General features: G+C 32.1%; 1 protein-coding gene across 1 annotated transcript; it reads left to right on the top strand.

Annotated features, from left to right (window-relative positions):
- On the top strand, positions 1–2,904 carry LOC147393731 (LDL receptor wingless signaling/trafficking chaperone). The gene is made up of 3 exons (XM_086456892.1): positions 1–487; positions 2,240–2,368; positions 2,573–2,904. The coding sequence occupies exons 1-3, from the start codon at positions 152–154 to the stop codon at positions 2,747–2,749; spliced, it is 642 nt and encodes a 213-aa protein (XP_086313018.1). The 5' UTR covers positions 1–151; the 3' UTR covers positions 2,750–2,904.
- Positions 2,905–18,241: the final 15,337 nt, after the last annotated feature.

Below are 18,241 nucleotides of genomic sequence, written 5' to 3'. Positions count from 1 at the left end.
TAGCCATGTGGTTCTGGCTTTCCTTCTAAAGTGTTCCGGGTGCGTATGTTAAGACTATGCACTCTTTCTCTCTTACTGCCCCAAACCTATTTATAAGGATCAAAATTAACAAAACTACAGATCGTTTTTGTTCTCAAGAAACAAAAAGATTATGAGAAAGAAGATTAGTTCTTCTTCTTCACTGGTTTTTATCTTATTTCTTCTCATCTACTTTGTCACCCAAAATGTTGGATTTTTTAGAGTTGCAGAGGGAGGGAAGAGAAGGGTTCACATCCCAGACGATCTCGACGACGTGGTTGACGATGAAGAGGACGAGGAATGGAAACAATGGGGCAAGAAGAAATCGAAGCCCTCGGAAGAATTCGATCCCCCACCTTTAGATTTTCCTGGAATGGATCCTTCAGAGATTCAGGCTGAGATGATGAAGCGGCATTTCGGCCCATCGTTTGGGTTTGTTAAGCTTCGATTTGGCGTTCGTCGCACTGCGGTACAAAAATACATTCCCCCCCTTTTTATATTGTTGTTTTAGTGGATTTGTGGTTGCTAAGGGTTTTGGAGAATTGGGTTTATAGTTTTTTGTTGATATTATTTCTGGGTTTCGGTGTGAATTACATTTGTGGTTGTTTCATCCCCCCCCCCTCCTTTTTTTTTTTTACTTTGGTTTTTTGTTATTGGATTTGTGGTTGCTAAGGGTTTTGGAGAATTGGGTTTGTAGTTTTTGTTGGAATTATTTCTGGGTTTTGGCGTGAATTGCATTTGTGGTTGCTAAGGGTTTTGGAGAATTGGGTTTGTAGTTTTTGTTGAAATTATTTCTGGATTCTTGTGTGAATTGCAGATGTTTGTTTTAGGTCCTCTATGGAAACTTAGAAAAAAATTCTTAGGAATATTTTTCTCAAAAAGATTTTGTTAAATGGAAATTTTTACTATTTTGCTAATACCAAAACAGTAGAAATTTCTATTTAAATAAAAATTTTCAAAAAATTCCATCGACGGCCTTAGTTAACAAATTTTCATGTATCATAAATTATATAAACTTCTTGTCATTTTTAAATTATCTCATCAGTTTTATGCATTTCTGGTTTGAACTAGGTAGTTCACATTTCACGACAATTTTGGTTAAATTAACAGAAAGTATGGAGTGAAACTTTAAGAATGAGAACAAATCAAGGAAGGGCCAATAAAAGTTAATGGTCATGAAATACCTGGGATACATAATATATGTTACCTTAGTTCCATTATCAATAAGGATGGAGAGATTGAGGAGGGTGTTGTCAAGTTTAAAGTGTAGGAGTTCTTCTGGAGTGTCATATGATCCAAACTAATCAAATTAAGAGGAAAATTCTATAAGATGACGGTAAAATTGGCTGTTCTTTATGGAGTTGAAATGTTGGGTAATCATGAACACTATCTCCGTAGATTTGGCTGTGGCAAAGATGGGGATATTGAGATGGATAAATGAGAAGACTAAGAAAAATAAAATTTCAAAGGAAAAAATTTACCAAAATATTGTAGCCATAGTAAGTGATAAAGAAAAGCCAGTTGGGATGGTTTGGTAATGTGCAACGGAAACATGCAAGTCGAAGGCTCTAAAAGAGTGTGGATTGAGTTAGTTGACAATTGACATGAACATGTTTAGCAGAAGACATGTCTCTAGACATAATTGAATGGATAAGAAAAAAAACTAGTGTACTTTAGTATCAGTTTAGTGTGTTAGGGGATTTGAGTTGTGTTTTACACGAAGAAAAGTAATTGCAATCCCTTAACAGAATTGATGCCAATAAGAGAAATTGGCATCTGATGATTTTAGCTAGAGTATGAAGGGGTGAAATCTTTCTAGAACTCTTAAAATGGGTAATAGATACTAATTTGGAGTTACTAGTGAAGTCTATTAATAGAGAGAAGTCCCACCTTGCACAAAACACATACAGCCACCTTTGTGTTGCTGGTGCATTGGATGAGGATCTACAGTTAGGGTCATCCAATCATCAATTACATTTGTTTTTATCAAATTATTAGCACATATGAAGTTTGATTTACGGCTAGTTTAAGTTTTGATCCAAGATCTATGATAATGATGATTTATCTTAATAAGGTTCAATTTATGCATGATGGAAAATATTCATAAAGTTAGCATTACAAATTCATGGAGGATCAGTTTATGTATAGCATATGCCAGCTATGCAAGAAACCATTTGAATTCTAATGATAAAATTCTTGGCTGAATCTTGAAAATTTTCAGGATACAGTAGCTGAGATCGCTATGAAATGGACAAAGATTCTCAAAACCGGAGCCTTAGATGCCAAGTTCATGGGGGTTGATTTGAACACAATCATGTTCACCATGGAAAAAGGGCAAGACATAGCAGAGGTATGATTCAAATATTTAGCTCTAAAGCGTAAGTCTAAGATACCGAGTCAGAATTTTATTTTTATTTTTATTTTTACCATGGCCAAATCAAGATCAATGGGGATTTTAGGGGTCCATCGAGTATTTGCGATCATCATTATTTGGCTTTTAGTTGGTTTGGGAGGCAAATGGATTGAGACCCCCATATCTTCTTTATTTTGCTAGTTGAAAGAGTTTGTGTTGAGCCAACCCGATGCATATGAGTTAAAGATTGGGAATCAAATTCATCGAAGACCAGGAGATCCTTCACTAGAGGAAGTTATGGAAATGCAACGCAATAAACGTAAATCTGATGATCAAAGCCCCATGGAAGAGCTGGAGCATCCGACAGACGAGTTATAATGTGTGGGTAATTTCTTGTTAGTTTTTGGAGTCTCCTCGTCTAAAGTACAAGTCACTGTTTGGGTAATTTGATTGCTCATCTTCAACTTAAGGTCTAATGTAGCACAGCACTTATAGGTCGCAATCAATATAATATATCAACCCTTATTGGAGCACTTATGGTTCTTATCATCTCTTTAAAACACACAGATTTGGTTCCTTGTGATTGCATGGAAATTCAGCCAATTCGTTCTCTCATGCTAGCCACCAAAATAATGTGCTTTATCTAGTTCTTAGTAATCTTCTTTTAATTACATTCAGATTTTCTAAGAAACTCTTTAAAGCTCCTGAAGCAATGTAAGTTCATGGGTTTCTGCCAAATTCCAAGTAAAGCTTAAGATTGCCCCAATTCAAGGAAATTGAATTTCTCAATTTTTGTTTATTCTATGTGGATCATAAATGGCTAATATTTCATATAAACCAAGCCCATCTCCTGTATTTATCCATTTTGTTATAGCTGCATTTCAAGTGTTAAAATAGTGTTAGAAAGAAATTATGGAAGCAAGTTGAAATTAGAGATATGGGAGGAAGAAGAGGACTGATCTCTGAGGACGTTGAGGTTGAGGGTGTCTTTGAATGTCATTTGCCGCCTTCTGGTATAATAAATCTGATTTTCAGTGTCGACCGATGGGGTTTGGAGTCTATTTTTATGGAGGTCTAGGTGATTGCCCAAATAATTATCACAACAATATTGATTCAACAATCATGATTTGAACAGCTAAGATCGGCCATCAAATTCAATCTAATGGTCCAAGTGAGAGAATCACACTTTTTGGGTGGACACCAACCGAGTTCGACTTTGAAGAGGGCAGCCCACTTCAAAATTTTGAAGGAGCCCTCTTCCTTGAGTTACATGTAGCATTTTCGGTAAACTGACTTTATACAACACTGCGCTGATGTGGCATTGTGTACAGAACCATAGATGTTTTTCCTCGAAACATGAATGAAAAGCATCTGTGGTTCTGTGAATCACACGACGTCAGCGCAATGTTGTATGTAGTCAATGTAGAACGGTTTTTTTTTTTGTTTTGATAAATAGGAAATGCATCATCTCTATGATGCAAATTGCAAAATTTGCCTCATGAGTGTCTAAACGCACCATACAGTATACACACACAAACGCTCCGTCACCTAACACATTTTGGTTTGGATTCTAGAATTAGTTGATTAGTTTGCTTGGGATTTTATAACTGATTATTCAACAATTAGGGGTAGGGAGCAAACTATAATTGCCCGCTAAGGTTGAAGAGCTTGAAGATGAGTAGTTTTGAGGAGAAAATTCAAGGGATTTTTTTTTGTTAGAGATTGAAAAAAAAAAAGAAAAGGACATTTAGATCATTTTTCATTAGTCTATGAAGACCGAAGTTTATGGAGATGTCCAAATCAACAAAAATATTGGAGGAGCCCAAACAACCTAATGGGTAAGCTCTAAAAACAGCGGATGTCAGAGATCCGACAAGTGACTGACAATGCCATCCGGAAAAACCCCCACTGGATCTCCTGGCTTTGGGGTCGACTTCGAGCAATCATCCAATCTTTATGCCACTGAGTTTAGAAGAGACAGCAACGGAAGGAGAAGACCTGAAGTCCAGATGACTGAATCGAGCGATATATCATCACTTTGAAAACATAGGGGTATCTCACATATCTATTAAAAATTGAGGGGGCATGTGTTATCAATTTGAAAGTATAGGGGTGTCTCAAATATTCATTGAAAAATTAAAGGGGGTTATCAAGGTCAAAATGGTGGGTCTTTGTTCGAAAACACAGGTGATATCTCAAAAATTATCTAAGTAGAGGGGGACATAATAAACTAAAAAAATAGAGGGGGTGGGGGCAAATGCCATAAATTTCTTTATTTAAGGGCAAATTCAAAATAAATCAAACTTCAATAATAGGACAATGCAATTTTCAAAATTATGTGGGGGCAAGTGCTCGGCCCCCAATGTAAATAGGCGCCACAAAATTAAACTCCTAACTGTTGGTAACCTCGTATGACACTCCAGCCACGCAAGATCGTCATTCCCTCTATATACGGGTGATTTGCAACATTGCTTGGCAGTGGACAATTACACTTTGTGTATTATAGTCTTCAAGAGCTAGAAGAAAATAGAGGAAGCTTGATGTTACACTTGACCTTACAATAGGGTCGACCCTAAATAAAATAGTTGGTTGTTGTTGATGTATCCCATAATAGATGTCAAATCATTTCCGGGGGATAGCCTCCTACCCAAGGTTTGAATATCAAGTGAGTCTCCTATCAAATTATGCCTGTCACAGTATTACATACTTTTGCTAGGGTGGGTTCCGGAGCTGACCACAACGTATCAAGTCACCACCAAAAGGGTTTATTGTGCATCTCCCTTTAGGTGCAAGAGGCGCCAGCAAAGCATTCTCTAATGAATGCAAGTGGGATGGCCAAGCCCGTCCCTCTCGAAGTGTAGGTCTTGGGTTTGAATGCTCTTTTAGGGATTTATTCCCAAAAATTACTTGGTGCATGCGGGAAGAGGGGATTGCACATGTCTCGAGGATTAGTGAGGATAATTGAACCAAACTCCAACCGTCCTTTAGTTTAAAGATCACTATTCATTACTTTATATTTGAAGTGAAGAGAAGATTTGAAGTCCCAACCTTTATCACTATTCATCTTTTTCAAGTCTCATTTTTATTTTTTGTGAACGTCAATTTTAGCCTCCTCTTTTCATGTAACATGATTTAAATATCACTTTCGTCCCTTACAAGTTTTAAAGTTTTTCATCTAATATTTTAAAGATCAAATCAAATCAATTAATTGATCAAGTCCGATGGAAATTTTTCACAAATTATGTTTGATTGTGAACTGCTAATTTTGTAAGATTTTCTTGCTTATGAAAATGAATTTTTGGCTCTAACCTATACATTGAAAAATGTTTGGCTATCTTTAGGGCCTCCAAAGGCCACCCAGTATATATATATATATATTAAACATAAGATGATCCAACCAAATTAAATAATGGTCCGATCACAGTCAAAATAATGTGATAAATTTTTTATCCAAACATTGATGTAATTAATAAAGCAATACTTTCATTCATTTATGAACATTTGCTAATTTGTAACAAGAGAGACATTTTTTGAAACATTAAATAATTGCTAGATTATTATTATTATTATTATTATTATTATATTTTGGGAGTTTATGATTTTAAATGAGCCTAATCATAATTGTAAACAATTATAAAATTTGTTTGAACAAGTGTTATAGTATTTTGTAATGGTGAGATTATAATTTGAGACAAACCTTTGTAACGTTTGAAGAGTGCATTTTTTTTTATCGGTGAGTGATAAATAATTTAAGAAATTGGGGTGTAATAAGTTAAAGTTGGGGTTCCAATAGTAATGTTATTTTTTCTCTTAATTGGATTATAATAAGTAAAAACTTGGAGTTATATTTTTTTTAATTTTTAAATGTGTTTTAAAGTTATGAGTAGTGATTTAAAGGTGGAGTTCGTTGGAGTAGAAAAAAAGGCTTGGAGCCTTTATTTGAAGTAGATGCCAATTTTGAAGTTACTCTAAGAGGAAACTTAGCTAAGTGGGAAAGGCTTGAAGAGAGTTGATCCCATGACTTAGATTCAAATCTCGTTGAACTCACCTTCACTACCTTTAACCACTAATCCCTTGTTTGCCTAAAAAGAAAATGCTCTAAGAGGTTTGTAATTTGACATCAATTTGACCTGAATCCAACTTTTTGCGAGAACTGAAATCATGGATCTGGTCCCAGGTTGCGTTTTAGGTTGGTGCACTTATAAGAACTCCAACACTTCTTTCTACTTTTTGATTCTACATTGGTATCATCTCTGATTTTAGAGAAGATGCTCTCCTCTTAACCAAAGTGATCTCCAACAAGTTCCCCTTCTAAATTACTATTCATTCTTTAATTTAATGTCCACATAATTTAAAAATAAAATAAAAAATAATAAAATTGCTATTAGCAACCCAACTTTATTTGTTACATCAAAATTTAAATATAAAAAACAATAGTCAAGAGAATAATTAAAATTTAATTTTAATAGAAATTAATTTTTTATTTATTTAGATTTCTATTGTATTTAAATTATATTTTATAGTCAAAAATTATATTTAAAACAAATGTTATTAAAAGATGGAAGTCAAAAATGACATTTATGAAAAAGTGGGGATAAAATTGGTATTTACATGTGATGAATGGTGAAATAGAGATTGTCTCTAAAAATTTGCTTCGTTTCTAAATTCAGAGATATGAAATTGTCAGAGATATAGAGACCGGTTGGAGCTAAGTTTGGACATCTCTATCTCAAGATATCGAGACCAATTGGAGTTGCTATTACAAGTTTTATTGGAAGATTAAAATTAAAACCAAACGGGTTCCAATCATTTTTTAAGTTTCCATGGACCACGTATGATAAATATATGTTATCCAAAAATATAGCATAATATAATTATATGAATACATCTTGATAGATTCTATTGCCACACCAACTTTTGCTTATGCCACTCCAATTCATATGTAAATTACCAAAGAATTAGCACACCTCATGGGGTGGCATTAGCAAAAGCATGCATGGCAATAGAAGTTCTCTAAATCTTTTTTGACTTTTACATAATGAAATGAAAGTGTAGACATATCGAAAAAGAAAATAAGTACTAATTATTAAGAATCGTACTAAATTGGACAAAAAAAAATCCATTCAAATACACTTAATAAAACATATTATACCTGTATTACTACTATCATTTCCTATTCTTGTAGATGATCTAACTATACTAGATGATGCATTTGAGACTGAATTTGAGGGGTTATTTCTTCCCTCTGTCTGTTGGACCACCTGTTTGGATGATTTTCTACGCAACATATCTAACCAACAATTTCTCAAATAATTAAAATCAATATATTCATCAAATGACAAAGTAATTTCATTTTTATTAAAATAAACTATTATTATAAAAAAATAAAAATTTACACAATCAATCATATACTAGACGTAATCGTCATCATCATCATTAATGAAGCATTGATCATCACCAACATATCCTTCGACAAGTACTATTTGGATATCGTTTTTATTCCAAGTGATAATATCATCATTTGTATCAATTGCATTTAGATGCAATTCTGACTCATTATCTTAGAAAAGTTCTTCTACTACATCATCTTCCGACTCTATATTGTATAAGTCTCGTGGTTGCGTATTTATTATAACACGCCAATCACAATAGGTGTTGTCTTTTATATAAAAAAACTTGTTGTGCTTGATTTGTAAAAATGTATGGTTCGTTGGTGGTTAAGGTTTGTGTAACATTTACACACTTGAAATCATATTCAACTTGCTTGAATCCCCCATGGTTTATGACATCTCACCAATGACATTTGAATAGTATGACCCAATTCCCATTTGAATACTTCAGTTTTAAAATATCATTTAAGATGCCATAGTATCCTATATTACTTATTACCGAATTAATATCCTTAACGCTTGCAAAACTATGTGTTTCTATAAAGACAAATACTCCACTATTTTATGTTTTCTTTGGCTATTTCGTTTTTTGGTGTGAAATCTAAAGTCATTTACAATGAAACCCTTAAAAAAAATCACATTATGAGAAGAGCCGAGATCTAATTAATGGATTTTTTTATGTACGTCTCAACCATTTAATCACATTTGTGAAATCTGTTAAGATCAAATAAAGAAATTAATACATTTAAAACTATATTTAAGTGAGTTTAATAAATTTTAGTGATATTTATCACATACATGATGTTTAAATCACTTGATGAACTCCTTCACATGTTTTCGTTCCACATCCCTAACACTCATGTGATTATGAGTGTTTTTAATCATTTGTTTGCGTTGTTTGTATAATAAATTATTTCATTAATTAGGGATTACTATCAATTATGAATATAAATAAAAATGATTTGAAATGATTTATTTTATCGAACAATGGAACAATTTCATCACAGTTGTTAAGCACCTACAGACGAGCTTGTTCCCACTTACTCCGTCCCAACATTTGTGAGATTACCTTTCCTATAACACGGCCATTTTCTTTAAAAATCGATAATTTTTCACTTGATCTATCATCAACATCGTTATTACTCGCTGGTTGATTGAACCTCGTTTCAATCTCATACAAATACCTCGAGTAAAAGGTCAATGATTCTTCACAAAGATACCCTTTAATAATAGAACCATCTGAATGATTTTTATTACGCACATATGACTTTAGCCTATACAAATACTTTTCTATTAGATACATCCACCTATATTGCACTGGTCCGACCAACTTGGCCTCATCGGTTAAATGAATAGGCAAGTATAGCATAATATCAAAGAAAGTCAGCATAATTGTCTGAAAAATGTGGACAACTCAATCAAAATCAAACACACATTCCTAGGCAAGATTCTTCTTAACGCAAGTGGAATAAATTGTTGCATCAGAACATAACAATCGTGACTCTTGAGCCCTGATATATTGCATTGTTTGACTTGAACACACCTTGAGAAATTAGACGAATAATTATCTGGTACTTTTACATCCTTCAAGCATTCATAAAACTTCTTTTTCTCAACTGAAAAAATTGTGTAATATGTAGGTAGTAGTAACAACTTTCACCCATTCGATATCAGGTAAAATTCTTTTCTTATACCCATTAATTGCATATCAAGACGGGCCTTCAAATTGTCTTTTGTTAAACCCTCAATGTTCAATAATGTTCCGATCACATAATCACATACATTCCTTTCAATGTACATAACATCCAAATTATGATGCATCAAAAGATATTTCCAATATGATAAATTGAAAAAATGCTCTTCTTCTTCCAATTCTTTTGTAATTTGTAATCATCCATTTTTCTTTTCCTCCCATCTTTATATTTATCCGTCTCATCAAATATGATTTGCACGTAGTCACGTAATTAATTAAACACATCCTCGCCTATCAATGGTTTTGGCGTAACTCCGAACTCATTTTTATCATTAAAAGACATTTTATTTTGTCAAAATTTATGATTAAGTGGTAAGAATCGATGATGTCCTAAGTAATATTCTTTGTTTCCTTTATACAATTGTATTGAACAAATATCCTTGTGACAAGATGGACAAGCAAGTTTTCTTTAAGTGGTTTATCCTGACTAGTTAGCATTTGTAGGAAAGTTCTTGATAGTCCATAGAACTGCTGCATACATCCGAAAATTTTATTTTGTTGATGCATCATATGTTTTAACTACTTCTATCCACAATTCATCTACTAATGGTTGTAGGTACACATCGATGTCATTCACGGGAGACTTAGGACTAGGAATAACTAATAACATTATAAAAGAGGTTTGCTTCATACACATCATGATGGGATGTTTTATGGAATCAAAACAATAGGCTATGTACTGTGAGAAGTACTCATGTAACTTAAAGGAGTGAAACCATCAGTGACTAATCCAAATCTAATGTTCCGAGGTTCAGAATCAAATGATTGGTATTTATTGTCTAAAGCTTCCCACGCCATAAAGTCTGCTAGATTCCTCATTACCCCATCTTGTATACGACATTCAACGTGCCATTTGATATTTTCAACTATTTTTGAAGACATAAGCAATCTCTTAAACCTATGAATTAATGGAAAATGAGGCAAAATCTTTAGGTGTAACAATTTTATAATGAAAGATAATTTTAAAATTTTAGTGCACCTAGGTATAGCTCAGTCTTAGCATCCTTCAACATTTCATAAAACTTGTTTGCATCATCGTTTGGCTCATCTGAACCATCATCATTTGACTCATTAACCTCTCTATAATCAAAATTAAGGATTCTGAATGCATTTTGTAACATCTCTTGCATATCATCACCCTCTTCAAACTCATTACTATTATTTTCATATTCAAGTTTTTCTCCATGGTACGTCCAACAAGTATAATATTTATTCATCCCAAATCATAATAAGTTACCATGCACGTTATCTCGATCCTTTAAAATTGCATTAAGACATCTGACGCATGGGCACTTAATCATGTTACTAAATCTTGAACGAGAGAATGCAAAATTGAAGAACTTAATAACTCCTTCATCATACTCAAGGGAACTTCTAGGCAACTGAATCCAACTTTTATCTATTGCCAAGTTCACTTTACGACGACGTCATCTATAAACCAATAACACATAGTCACACACACAAAAGAACATATCACAAGAATGCTAATTTGAAATGAAAAAGAAAATCGTTAGTAGTATATGAAATAAGATAGATGTTGAAAATCAAGTTAGACTTGAAAATCAAGATTTTTTTTACTTGAGCTAGGATGAAGAAATGAGTATATTATATATATATATATATTGGTCATTTTCATATCTCGGAAATGGTTAAGGTCAAAGGATATATTTAAGCCAAAGGGGTGTCTCAAATATTAAACAAAACTTAGAGGGGTAGGGGTATAACAAATAGAACCCATGGCCCTGAGCCAGGCTTAGAGCTCAATTTATTCAGCCTAGTCCTGACTTTCCAAACATTACTCAAATCGAAGCCCAAAACCCTGACCCAAATTAGGCCAGAGCTTGATTTGTATAGTTAATATATAGTCAATTTTATAAAGTGAAAAAAATAACTTCATCTAATCAAAATTCAAAACCTCTGATGTTATAGTGCATGGTGGAGGTTGAACTTCATACTATTCTATTCAACCCAACCAGACCTGTAACTTCTCTTTAAATTTTTCGAGTTTGAGCTTTGATTTTTAAGTTACAATCCAAATCCTTTCTAATAAAAAGATTTAGAATTGGGTTTTTCCAATTTCGATTCTGTTTAAATGGGTACCAACATTTAGTTACTTGCCCATCAAGTTGTTGTGGGTCATACATTATGAGGTACATGGGCTACATAATGATAAAAAGCCTAAATACTCTTCAAAATTTGAGAAAGATGTTTTTGTCAAAAGTTTTTCATCTCGTTTAATATTACATGTGAGCCTACAATCCTTCCTGCTTCTTTGTGCTAGATCAGTAGGTACAGTGTTAGATAATTGTCTTTGTATGTTTGGATAACCTCAATACTTTCTCATGTCATATTGTGCAATGAACACTAGATCACGATTACTAACAATAATCTAGCAATTGTATAAGCCATATAATAATGCTCAAATATGAAAAGATAGAAAAAAGTGAACATTTGGAGATAATCGATCTATACTTGATGATCGAAATAGAAAACCCTCGCAGCAACAACACCTGTTGAAGAAGCAAATTTCGATTAGGTTTTGTGGAATCAAATACCTTATATCTCTTGAATCAACTAGGAAAATAAAGTAAAACACAAAGATAGATTTACCTTGATTTGATCGATAAGAAACCTTAAACCTCTAGTCAAAATTCTGAAATTGTTGAACGAACTGACTACAAATTTTGTTGAACGAATCGATCTCTTCGGATCAAATCTTCATCCCTAATCAACTCTCTCTTTGGATCAAATCTTCGCCCCTAATTAGCTCTCTTCATCCCTAATCAACTCTCTTTTTAGATCAAATCTTTGTCCCTAATCAGCTCGATCGCCTCAAGATTTAGCTCGATCTCTTCGGATAAAAAATGGAGATATAGAGTACACATTGATGTCGAAATTGAGAGAGTTCGTTTGATCGAAGGGAAATAGAAACTGAGGAAAATAGTTGTTCGTTTGCTTAAGGAAAATGTAAGGAGAGGAAAAAAAATGGATTCCTAAAACCCATTGTCTTTAACCTCTAAAAAGGATTTTGTATGATTTAAAGTATTTTTTTAAAGAGAATGTGGATTCCTAGAAAAAAAAAAAAAAAAGTCATAAGAAAAAAAATTATGTGAATTCCTTGAAAATGTAAAAAAGTAGAGTTAGATTTAGTTTTTCAAGTGAGGGTAATTGTGAGAGAATAATATTCGGAGGTGTGAAATCATTTTCTTGGGGTAGGTTGAGAACACATTTTCCTACTATGCAATCATTCAAACCTATAAATTATAGCAAAAAGTTGGTGTGGCAATATGTTGGATGTGATTCATTAATTTATGTTATGGCTAAAAGTTATTGTGACAATATTAGCTAGTGGGGCAATATGTTCGACGTGATTCATGTGATTCATTAGTGGCAATATGTTAGTGTGCCAATATATTCGATGTGATTGCAATATGTTAGTGTGGCAATATGTTCGATGTGATTCATTAGTGGCAATATGCTCAATGTAATTCATTAATTTTTGTAATAGCTAAAAGTTAGTGTGGCAATATGTGCAAATTCTTCTCGTTAGTTTAGTTTCTAAATTAAAGTTCAAATTTATAAATATGCAAAACTTAAATTAGAAAAATTAATTAAAAAAATATAGTGTATTAATATAAATAATGATAGACAAAAAATTAAAAATATATTAAAAAAAATCTCAAAATGCATTTGTATTAATCTTATTCATTCAATGCACATTAATGAATAATGACATTACAAATTCTGAAATTCGATAAATAGTTTAATATAAGAATTGATATTTGACTAATTGAGAGTACATTGGCCTTAAGTCTTAGGGTGAGGAATTACATCACTATAGTATGAGTACATCCAACAAGGTTGGCACCCACTCACCTATCTATCCTTTACACAACCCAACCCAAAAATAAAAATATTTCTAATCTAATCTTGTTTATATTTTTCTTAATTCATTATTAGGTTTTTCCACTTCTTTTGTTTGATATCCTTTCTCGGCAAGGAACAAATCCTTAAAGCATATCAACACTTCCATTGTCTTTGGAACTAGGCGACTTCTATATGTTGAAAGAATTTTTGCACTTGTACTAAATACTGATTCAAAAGCAACTGTAGACACTGGAATGATTAGTAGATCACATGCCATCACAGATAACACACGATATTGAACAAAGTAACTCTTCTATCAATCTAACACATTGTAGGTCTCCTCATTGCAACCTCCAATGGGTTAGATTCTAAGTAATGTTGTAACTCAGACATCGAACTACTTTGGATAGAATTAGAAGTCCTAATTCTAGATAATAATCGACATAAAATTGATGATTTTAAAAATAGAAGAAGAATAAACTTCAACACTATTAATAGAATCACTAACTACACCTAAGCTACGTTCATAATAATTAAAAAGTTCTTTATATTTAAATTTAATTTCTTTTAGATAGCTTTTATAGTTTTGACTACAAGTTAATGTCAAAATTACTTCTAAAACCCTTATTTTATATCGATGATTCATGAATGATGCAAATATTAAAGAAATATAAGCTTTTTTTTTCAATAATTTTCATATTTTATTTTCATATAATTAACAATAGTATTACTTGAATTATCTTCTATAAGTCCATTTATACTAGCTATATGTAAACAAAATTCATTAGATGTAACATAATTAACCCTTGAAAAACTATGGGGCCTATGTGGATAAAAGAATCAGAAGTACTTAGAACATAAGTATTCCCAGAAGTACTCTTTGAAGTACTGTTCGGAATAGTTCTGATAGAATTTTGTGTTTAGATGTATGTTTTGAGAAGTACTTTCAGAAGTATTTTTGACAGAGTTTTATGTTTTGATGAGTTAACGAGGGATATATTGAGTAAAAAATGTAAAATCTCACGAGGGTATAATTGGAACTGCAACTTATATTTGACAGACAAAATTGCTCCATGCAAAAATAGTTTTGAGAAGTACTGGTCTCAATACTTTTCTCAGAAGTACTATTTTTACTTTTTTGCGGAATTACTTCTTCAAAAGCTTATGTATCCAAACGTTTGATATAGTGCTTTTGGCTTCCCGCAGGAGCCAAAAGCACTTGAAGAAGTCAATCCAAACAGACCCTTGGTAACTTCAACAAAAAATTAAAAAATATTACAAATATTTTGTGCATTTAGCCAATCTTCCTCATTAAATTATGTGAGATTTGCTTTATTTATATAATTATTTATTAGTATTTTACATTTCAATATTTGTGATAACATGTAATAAGGTGCATTCCAATAATGGGGTGCATCCAATGATAATCTAATGATTTTTAAAATACAATATAAACAACTTTCATCAAATCTTTGTTGTTTGGTCAATGATAATTTTAACATTCTAATAAATTATCTAAATCCCTCAATAATGTTACCAGCATATTTTATACCTTCTTAAACAATAAGGTTTAATGTATGTGTAGTGCATACAAATTTATTATTATTATTAAATAAATTTTGTTTAAAACAAATTACTGCAGTAAGATTATTTGATGCATTATTTAAGGTTGTAGTAAATATTTTTTTTATGTACTTTATATTCTATAAAACTATTTTGTATTGCCTCAACGATCATTATTTTGTTATAGCGTGATTTTAATTGAAAAAAATTGATCATTCTTTTATATAATTTTCAATCATGTAGATATAATGTGTTGTAATACATATGTAATAAATTCCCTGTATGGATGTTCATAAGTTAGAGGTGAGACAAATCTTACCTAATACATTATGTAATATTTATTTATTTATTCTTTTTTTTATCGATGAAATTAGTCAGTGTGGACGCCATTAAAAGATTTCAAACTTGTCTTCACCAATTGCTGGCTACTCACTTATTCGCCTATTTATCAATAAGAACAACAATAATAAAACCTTATCCTATAGATTTGGGGTTGGTTAAACAAATCTTATTCTTTGATTTTACTCTTTCAAAAGCCAAATCTTCTATCATGAAGAAACATGTTTATCAAAATAAATAAATAAATAAGTGGCCTACTAATCTTACTCTCTTATAGTTCATGAGGTTTGATGCATCTTAGACGTGATGGTGAAAAAATTAAACATTTTTAATAAAGAATTTTAAAGAGATTTTTATGTAGACCAACTTTTTTTTATAATAACACATCAATTCATGAATTTTTGTATAACACACCAAAAATATGTTACAAAGACACCTTAACTCCATCTCTTTTCCTTCCACATCTCCTTGATCCCTCTCCCGATCTTAATTTTAGTTGGAGAGAATTCATGGTGGAGAAAGAATGCACAATAATGAAAAATAAGAAAAAATTGGTGTCCCCATTAATCCAAATTAGAAATCAGATTAATTCAATAATTAATGCCATATAATAAAAGTTGGTGTGGCAATAAAAGTTCTTTATTTAAATTAAGAGTCGTGATTTTCTTACTTAAGTATTTTCACTTGGTTTGACATGGCAAGGGTACATAACCGTTGATTGGTTTTTTTGGAAAATCGATCAACGGTTTTGTGCCCTTGCCATGTTGGGCCGAGTGAAAATATTAGAGATAGAAAATCATTAGCCTTAATTTAAGAAATTGGATCTTGAGCTAAGTTTCAAAGTTGAAGGTGCTATATGAATGAGATTATAATTTGGGGGGGAGGCGGAGTCTGTGTGGTAATACTACAAATGAAGATTAAAACCTCACCTTCACACTTAAATCAATAATAAATCATAATAAAAGAAAATCCTGGCTCATTGATTCTTCGATGTGAAGGTTGTATTATTAGTCGGTGTGGTAATACTACAAATGAAGATTAAAACCTCACCTTCACACTTAAATCAATAATAAATCATAATAAAAATTAATGAAAATCCTGGCTCATTGATTCTTCGATGTGAAGGTTGTATTATTAGTTAGTGTGATCTGTAAGATGATCGGTTCGCAATTAAATAGCATGTTTCTTGATAGTCAAGGCTTAATAAATGAATCATGCTTTTCTGACTCTCTTTTTTTATACGCTCCTTGACCTGGCAATTATAAAATCATAAATCTTTTTTCTTGAGTATCTCGAAGCCAAGGATCTACATTTCTATGATGGAAGCATATGAAAAAAGAGAGTCAGATTATCACAACTCTTAATAAATGGACACATTAACATATAGGACTATGATAATCTGACTCTCTTTTTTCAGATGCCCCCATCGCAGAATTGTAAATCCTTTACTTTGGGATACACAAGAAAAAGATTTATGATTCTTTAACTACCAAGTCAAGGAGCGTTGGGGGGCATCTGACAAAAGACCGTCATTACCCTAACACATATAATGGCCAATAGATTACCAGTCCATCATGCCTTAACCATACACCACTCTAAAAGCAGAGAAAAGAAAGGAGAAAAGCTCTTCTTTCTACAGTTTTTTTTTTTTTTTTTAATTAAGGAAGAAGAAAAAAATCACTATAACAACTATAGGACCACTAGTAATTTAATTGGCTTTTGTTAGCATGTGCTCACGTTAAGGTGCATTAAATACACTTTGAAAATAAACATTTGAGGGTATTTTTGGTATAAAAAAAATTGAGGTGCCCACTGCCCACATGTTAACAAAACCCCTTTCAAATGTTATTACCCTTTTTATTCGTCCCAAAATTCCAGAAAAATTTGTATGGGTAATCGATTTAAGCACGCAATTAATTGATAAGCGGGCGAATCAATGTGCCTAGCAGACCCATTTGAAAACTTTCAAACCAAGTCTTGACTCCTGACCTAATCTAACTTGAGATTAGTTATTAATCGAAAGTCTTATAATTGGATTAGTTTTTTTATTTTTGTTAGACAAAATGATAGTTTTTTTTTTATTTGTTATATTCCTGCATTTTAAAATTAATAAATAAATAAACAAACACGAGCCTTTTCGCTAAAATTCATACAATTCATTGTCATCATTTAAGCCTTATCCTAAAGATTTGGTGAAAATCACATCTTATGCCTTGGCAAGTACCGAATGAAATGTATGATTGGGATTCATTACAATATGTGTCAAGTTTTTAATACCGAACTTGACATTGTCCTTTCTTATTGGGGACCAACAATATAGGGCAAAGGAACACACTACACGGCCAAAGTAGGCTTCACATAGTGGCCAAACAAGGTTTATAAAGTTCAGATTGGAATCAATCTTGACTAGTCGATTTTGAATTTCCAAACGTGTCCTTAGAAATGTTATTCCCATATTTCTTTGGGTACTTTAGAAATACTCCCTATAAAATTTGTGATATTATGTTTACCTCCTTGTAAAATGCATAATTAGGCTTACTTCTTGACCATAAGTCAACATTGCATTTTCTTGATGATTTAACGATGAAATTTTAATGTTTTAAAAAATGTTATTTAATAAAGATCAATATTTCAATGTTGAATCATTAAGAAAAAGCAAGGGTGATTTATAGTGAAGGGGGGGTAAACATGATCTTGCATTTTGCAAGGGGGTAAACCTAATATCACCAATTTTACAAGGTGATGTTTCTAAAATATCCTATTTCTTTTTATATTTCTCCCCTTGTTAGCAACTCGGAATATGGAAAATTTTTGACACGTGAAAATTTTAAGTTATTTTCGATTTTGGATTGCAAAAATCTGGTTAAAATTTTGATAAATGAAAAATATGCGACATATGCTTTATACGTGTATTATCTGTCTCATTTCAAGAATTTGAAAATAAAAAACCCGATAATA

This window comes from Akebia trifoliata, chromosome 10, assembly GCF_017979445.1.
Source record: "Akebia trifoliata isolate Shusen 1 chromosome 10, ASM1797944v1, whole genome shotgun sequence".
Lineage (NCBI taxonomy): Eukaryota > Viridiplantae > Streptophyta > Magnoliopsida > Ranunculales > Lardizabalaceae > Akebia > Akebia trifoliata.
This window is presented reverse-complemented; position numbering and strand designations above follow the sequence as displayed.

What these genes read in the sequence shown, in the direction of transcription:
- LOC147393731 (XM_086456892.1), top strand. Translation starts at nt 152, where the DNA reads ATGAGAAAGAAGATTAGTTCTTCTTCTTCACTGGTTTTTATCTTATTT. An exon ending in TTGGCGTTCGTCGCACTGCG is followed by an intron (nt 488 to 2,239) that starts GTACAAAAATAC and finishes GAAAATTTTCAG; the next exon opens with GATACAGTAGCTGAGATCGC. An exon ending in AAGGGCAAGACATAGCAGAG is followed by an intron (nt 2,369 to 2,572) that starts GTATGATTCAAA and finishes TTATTTTGCTAG; the next exon opens with TTGAAAGAGTTTGTGTTGAG.